Source organism: Vombatus ursinus, unplaced genomic scaffold (assembly GCF_900497805.2).
Source record: "Vombatus ursinus unplaced genomic scaffold, bare-nosed wombat genome assembly UNPS02014811.1, whole genome shotgun sequence".
Classification (NCBI taxonomy): Eukaryota; Metazoa; Chordata; class Mammalia; order Diprotodontia; family Vombatidae; genus Vombatus; species Vombatus ursinus.
The window spans coordinates 6,204,075-6,211,496 of NW_020954589.1; the positions used below are offsets into that span (position 1 = coordinate 6,204,075).

Sequence of the window (7,422 nt, forward strand, 5' to 3'; positions counted from 1 at the left end):
GGAGGTCTCCCCACTGGCTCTGGAGGTGTTCCCAGTATCTCTGGAGGTCTCTCCACTGGTTCTGGAGGTGTCCCCAGTATCTCTGGAGGCCTCCCTAGTGTCTCTGGAGATCTCCCCAGTATTTCTGGAGATGTCCCTACTGTCTCTGGAGGTGTACCCAGTATCTCTGGAGGTGTCCCTACTGTCTCTGGAGGTCTCCCCACTGTTTCTGGAGGTCTCCTCACTGCCTCTAGAGGTCTCCCCAATATCTCTGGAGTTGTCCCTACTGTCTCTAGAGGTCTCCCTAGTGTCTCTGGAAGTCTTCCCACTATCTCTGCAGGTCTTCCTACTGGGTCCGCAAACATCCCAACCATCTCTGGGGATCTTTCCAGAGGTATCACAACCTCCTCTGGAGGTATTTCTGGAAATCTCCCAACTGTCTCTGCAAGTCTCCCGACTATCTCTGGAGGTATTTCTGGAAGTCTTCCAACTCTTTGGGGGGATTTATCTGGATGTTTGTCTCTGTAGGTCTCCCAACTGCCTTCGGGTGTCTCTTTGAAGGTCTCCTAGCTGTCTCTGGGGATTTTTCTGGAAGTCTTCTAGTCACCTCTGCAGATCTCTTAACTGTTTCTACAAGCCTTCTTGCTATTTCTGAGAACCTTCCTGAAAAAATCTCCCAACAGATTCTGTGGTTTATGGGGGTACCTTCTATTTGGGGAGATATTTCTATATTTCGGAATTTTGCCCTCAGTGTCTGAGGATCTTCCTGGGGGTCTTCCAGATATAAGTTCTCTGGGAGCATTTCCAGAATCCCTGGGACTCTCTCTGGAGGGCTCCAGCATTATGAGGTGATCTTTTTTTTTTTTTGGTCTGGCTCTGCAGATGTCTCTGGGTTTCTGTTTATGAGGGTTTCTTCAGTGATTTTCCAATTGGAGCTCTGACTCTTCCTGAGGGTGTCACTGGAGCCTTGACCATAGTCTGACTGTCCCTGGAGGGGTGCAAACAAGTTCCCTCTACCCACCACCCTGAGTTATAGAGCTTGGGCTGGATGTGCTAACACACCCAGGGAGGGGAGCATTTCCATTGGCCCTTCCTCTGGGGACCATGTTCGATGCTCCTGAGCCCTGTTCCAATTTTCTTCCTAGTTCTTAGTCTTTTATCTTTTATCCGTTACCAACCATCATCCTCACTTTTCTGAGATCTGTCCTTCTCTTCCCAGGATCCTCTGGAATGGTAACATCTGGTTCTGGAGTTATCACCACCAGCAGCCCTGAAACTTCTGCATCTGTTCCAACTATCTCTGGAAGTACTTCTTTTACAACAGGTAGAACCAATGGTGCTTCCTTGACTTGTAAGACACTGTCCTTGGTATCAGGGTCATTTCCAAGGATGGTGCTGGTGCCAGTGCCCAATGTCTATTTCTCTCCTAACCTCCAGAACCACCCCTGACTCATGGGGAAAAGGGTAAGGCAGTTCCCATCTATGTTCTGTCCTGAAGTCAATCCCGTGTCATCTGATTGCATCTCTGGGTGCTAAAGGTGGAAGTTCCTCCTTGACCTTCCCCCCAAGCACACAGTCAAGCTGGGCAGTCAGTTTGGGACTGACTGTACATTCCAAAATCGTTCCTATTTTGCCTTGTGTTCTGTCCCTCTTTCGGCTGCAAAAGTTTCATCAAATCCTCTCCCTCCTGTCCTTCTCCATCTTCTTACCACATAGACTCAAATCATTGCTAGCTTGAGGCAGCCAGGTAGCCCAGTGGATATAGTGCTGGATTTGGAGTCAGGAAAACTCGAGTTTAAGTTCCACCTCAGATGCTTATTTAGGTCTGTGACCCTGAGAAAGTCACTTCACTTTTGTTTGTCTCAGTTTCTCCATCTATAAAATGGGATAATAATAGCACTTACCTCAAAGAGTTGTGAGGAACCGATGAGATAATCATATGTATCTAAAGTGCTTTATGGCCCATGAAGTGCTATGAAAATGTTAGGCATCATCATCATTATAATGTAATAAAAACTGGAAGGAATTCTAGAGATAATAATTCAATCCAGGCCCTAGCTAAAGGATGAGTTCCCATTAAGCACATTCCATTGTGGGATAGCTCTAACTGCTGAATTGAGCTGAAATTTGCCACCCTGTAACTTACAACTGTTAGTCCTTGTTCTTTTCTCTGCAGTCACACAGAATAAATCTAATCCATCTTCCCCATGACAGCCTTTCAAATATTTGAATACAGTACAGGGATCACGTCCTTCCCCTTAGTTTCTTTCCTCATCCTTGCCTTTATTTGTAGTAGGGAGAGCTAGGGAGGTCCTTCTCTCTGACAGGGCAGGTGATGGGGAAGGGCACATCGACCTGGTCCTTCTTTTTGTGAGGATTCCGGGAGGAGATAGTAGTGGGACAGTGGTCACTTCTAGGTCTTTTGGTTAAGATTAACTTTGGGGGCAGCTAGGTGGCACAGTGAATAGAGCTCTGGCCTTAGAGACAGGAGGACCTGAGTTCAAATCTGGCCTTAGATGCTTAACACTTACCGGCTGTGTAACCCTGGGCAAGTCACTTAACCCCAATTACCTCACCAAAAAGAAAAAAAGCAAAAGAAAAGAAAGTCTTTTTCTGTTGAGTTTTGTTTCCTCTTTCTGGTGGTTCCTCCTATTGGTTCTAATTCTTCTTTACAACATGACTAATGTGAAAATATGTTTAATAGGAATGTATATGTATAGCCTGAATCAGATTGTGTGCCATCTGGGGGAAGGTGGTGGGGAGGAAGGGGGAGAAAAATTTTAAATTCAAAAGCATAAGGAACTGATTGTTAATAAATCAAAATAAACTAATTAAAAAAAGAATAGGGGCAGCTAGGTGGCGCAGTGGATAGAGCACCGGCCCTGAAGTCAGGAGTACCTGAGTTCAAATCTGTCCTCAGACTAAACACTTGACACTTACTAGCTGTGTGACCCTGGGCAAGTCACTTAACCCCAATTGCCTAAAAAAAAATTAAAAATTAAAAAAAGAATAAGAGGAAAAAAAAGATTAACTTCAAAAACAGAAGGATCAGGCTTAGCCAGTCCCGGGCTTCACATGTAGTAGGTGCTCAATAAATGTTTGTTAAACTTAGTTGGAGAGAAAATGACCTACGCAGAGGCACTTACAAGGGCAATGATAGATTATCATAAAATTAGTTTTAGAATGGAAAAAGATTGCTTCCTCATTTCACGGAGGAGAAAACTGGGACCCAGAGATTGTCCAAGTGGCAGATCTGGGGGCAAGAACTCAGGTCTCCTGACTCCTGGGCAAATGCTCTTTCCATAACACCACTACCTCCATTCAGAGATAAAGAGACACATAGAAACAGAACTAGAGAAATAGAGACAAAGAAAGCTACAGAGACAAGAGACGTCCTGGAGATATTATTGGTAGAAACACACAGAGTGAGGGATGCACAGGGAGACAATGTTCCCATGAGATCAGACATAAACAAAGAGAGACATCAAGGAGACTGACATACACCAGGGATTAACCCACAGAGGACAGTTGAGGGAGGTCCCCTAGAGCCCCTGATCCTTTGAGTAATCTTGTTTTTCTAATCCCCAGTCCAGAGCAATTTCCCAGACTGGGCCATTGTCCTGATCACTCTGGCCGCAGTGATAGTTGTCATCCTCCTGGTATTTGTCTTTTGCAAGGTGAGAGAGCCAGATGGGCTGGACACTTGGTCACTGAGGGAAGTAGGGAGGAGGGAGGCGAGAGCTAAGAGCTTATTTGGAAACTGAATGCCTGGGTCTCATAGGGGAAAGGTGAGAGGGGGTGTTGGGCAATTAGGTCTCTGAGGAAAATGACCCTTGAGGGACAGCTAGGGATTTGGAGATTCTGGGTTGCTGAAGGGAAAGCAGGTTCCAAGAAGACAGTTGGAGGGTGTAGGCTAGAGGGCAAGACTTCTGGGTTAACCCTTTATCCTCCCTCATTTGCCAGGTTTCCCGTCGCCTCCGGCAGAATGTAGACTTGGCCCCTTACTGCCACAACACAGAGAGAGTGGGCCAGAGCCACAACTCCAAATAGGGGTGTGGGGACCAGGACCCTCGAGTTCCTTGCCCTGAGACTTTAGAGATAATCTGAATTCCCCACCATTCATTTCTGCCCAAAACTTCCCCATGTTTTGACTCCTTCACCCACCGTTTTCGCTCCATGGGTGACCATTAGGTGTCTATGCATGCCTGTGGTTGGGGTTTGGGGTCGGGGTTTAAGGAGGCAGGGAGTTGAGCCAGGTGGCCTCTGGCTTTAGATTACTTCAGATGCCTGTTTCTTTTTGACCTGGGAGTATGAGAACCTCCTCAGCTGTCTCCTACCTCGCCCACCAACAAACACTTTTACTTCCATCCAGCCTCCGGAGTGTGAGAAAGCTTCCTACCTCAAAGCCCCAGTCACTTAGGGCAGCTTCACTCGGGGCCTTGGGGCATAAGCCACCTGCTTCACAGTTCACTCACCAGGGAATCCTCTTTGGCTGGCTCCAGGCTGCCCTCTTCTCCTCCACCCTCCTCCTTCCTTCCCTTTTGCTAGCTGGTAATGAATAAACTCTGTACTGAAGTGGCTGGTTAGACCACTTTGTGTGGGAAGGGAGGGAGAGGCCAGCTGAGAGCCTGGAGAGAGCGGATGGATCAGCAGACATCAGCCTCTCCTCCCACTCCTTTCTCTCTTGCTTGTGAAGCTTTTTCAGCTCCACTAAATAAAACACAAACTTTGGAGCCTGTCTTCTGTGTGTTATGTTTCCGTCTGTCTTGTCTGAGCTCAACCCCCTTCGAGAACAGCCATCCTTTTTCTGCCATCCTCCTCTTATGTAATAAGAGGGTTGTGTGCTTCTAGCGATTCTTGAAAGCGGTGGAAGGCTGAAGGGGCAGGGAGTCATCAGCTAGGTCACCTCATTTATTCATTCAACAAATATTTATTAAGCTCTTATTGTGGGCAAAGGATCAGAAACCTGGGTCCCTAGGGAGAATGGGTGCTAACGTGAGGCAACCTAGTCACCTGATCCAAGGCTTGTAGAGCTGAGATTAAGTCCACTTTTATGCCTCAGTTTCCCTGTCTCCCAAGGGCTGGCTGGGAGACAAGATGCTTAAGTTCTGGGGGAGTCCAGTCTTGGGCGGCCTCTTCGGAGCCTCATTAATCTCTTGTTAATCATTCTAATGAGCTGTTCACCTACTCGCCCTCTTCCCACCCAGCCTGGCCCTGCCCAGGGCTTAGTGGCTGGTCATGTTAAACAAGAAGAGAAAACCATGTGTCCAGCTCCCACGACCTATTTGTGACCTCTACACTCTACCTCCATCCCTTCTGGTGCCTGGTACCTAGTTTTTCTCCCCGTACCAGTTACAAGTGTGACTTAGAGGCTGTTTCTTCCTTTTCTGTTTCTGTTTCTCCTCACCTCAAACTTCAACCTCCAACTCCTCAGGAACCCTGATTCACACCTTGCCCACTTCCATTTTCCTGAGGTATTCAATCACCCAGCTAGAACTGGGTGGAGCCCTTTCCTTTCTCCTGGGAGAAAACACGAGGATACCCTGGATATCCTACCCGGAGGAGATAATGGGAGGAGGTGAGGTCCTGAGGGATCCTGGGATCAGACTGAGCTGTCTGAATACCTTGGTGTAGGACACTGAGGAGACAAAGGGAAAATTGGGCTTTGAGGGAAGTAGGTCCAGAGAGGTTCAGAGATACCTTTCCACATGTTTCTGGGTCATGTTTCTTTCATGTCACTGTCTTAAATGTTTTTTTTTAAATATCATTGTTACCTCCCTTGGGCTCTGTTCCCCTCCCTATAGAACCCTTTCTTGTAACAAAGATAAATTTAAGCAAGACGAATCAAAATATTAGCGAAGTCGTACAGCCTACGCCTCATTCCATGTCTACAGCTTACCGCTTTTCTGTTAAGAGCAGAGTCATGCTTCCTGCTGTCAGTCCTTTGAAATGAAGTCAGGGCCATCCATTAATTAGAGTCTTAATGTCCTTAAGGACTGTCTTCTTTTCCATTATTGTGACTCTTGATGATTGTTTTCTTTGCTTCTGCTGACTCTGCCCTGCATTAGTTTAATTAAGTCTTCTCAAGTTTCCTGGAATTCATTTCTTCATTGATTTCTATTTTTTTTTTTTTGGTGAAGTAATTGGGGTTAAGTGACTTGCCTAGAGTCACACAGCTAGTGAGTGTTATGGGTCTGAGGCCGGATTTGAACTCAGGTCCTTCTGACTCCAGGGCCAGTGCTCTATCCACTGTGCAACCTAGCTGCCCCAAGACCTGGGTTTAAGTCCCATCTCTGACACATATGGTTGGTGTGACCTTGGGCAAGGTATTTAACTTTCTGCTGCTCTAGACATCCCTTTAAGACTATAGAAGCAGAGAAGGTACTGCCCTGTAGTGGTAGAGGGAATTTTTTCATCTGGGACTTTCCCATATCAGTGAAATCATAGCTCCAGTCTCTGTTCCAATCACCTCCATTTCCCAGTGTGTCCCCTCAGAGCCACCTTGTATGACAAAGAATTTAAAAAGAACAAAATAGTTTAGCAAAATAACCGATGTTGAAAAAGTCTGACCTCAGTGGTGGTGTTCCATATCCATTGTCCCCCACTTCTGCAAAGAAGGGAGAGAGGTGCCTTCTTAGGCACCTCTTAGGGTTTCTTAGGGGTCAAACTTGGTTATTATAGTTTCATAGCATTCAATTTCAATTGTTTTGTTGTTGCAGAAGATGCTGTTACAAATTTTTTTCCCGTGCACACATGAGACATTTCCTTCAGCCTTTGACTTCCTATCCCCACAGCCTGGGGGCAAGCACATGGAGGGGACTGCTTTCTCCCCTAGGTGTCTTATCTCTATGACTCTCAGCAGGGCACAGCCATGCCAGGCCTTGGTGCCCCTCCCCTTAAGCACTTCTGCGACTAGTATCACTGGGGAACAGCCACCCACTCTCTTTACCTTAGATGTCAGTCTGTCCTCCACCACAGCCTCCTTGCAACTGAATTGGTCCCAGATGCAGTTGCGGTTAGTTCACTCAACATGTTCCTGTCACCTTCTTACCTATTGTCTCTGTCTCTGAAAACCTTTGTATTAGCTAGGCTCTTTTTCTTTAATTGTCTCTGTCACTGAGTGTCAGTTTGTGAGGGTTTCTCTATCTTTGATCTGTTCCCGGACATCTTTGAGTGTTTTCCTCTAAACACCTATAACTTGAAATATTTAAGATCATCTCTCTCTGAATGACTCTGTACAAAGGTGGCTTCTCCACCTCCTTCTCCACTTTCTGCTGCCTGCACTGATACATCTGAGCAACTCCACCCAGGACAGAAATAATGACCATGTGTGAGCAAAGGGTGTGGAGCAGTTCTAGGTGGGGGACAGAGCAGGGAGGGGAGGGGGGAAGTAGAATATGATCATTGGAAAAGGATTAGAATACTAATCTCCACCCAGAAACT

At 46.5% G+C, this 7,422-nt stretch overlaps 1 protein-coding gene across 2 annotated transcripts in view; it reads right to left on the reverse strand.

Moving 5' to 3' along the window:
* SFTA2 (surfactant associated 2) overlaps nt 1–4,694 on the reverse strand; it is an 8,923-nt gene extending 4,229 nt beyond the window's left edge. The window contains exon 1 of one of the 2 annotated variants that reach the window (XM_027876740.1): nt 4,455–4,694. In XM_027876740.1, coding sequence (XP_027732541.1) covers nt 4,455–4,636 — 182 coding nt within the window. In that variant the 5' untranslated portion in view covers nt 4,637–4,694. The remainder of the gene's footprint in view (nt 1–4,454) is intronic. The other variant, XM_027876741.1, reaches the window with a different exon arrangement.
* Between the last annotated feature and the right edge of the window lie 2,728 nt (nt 4,695–7,422).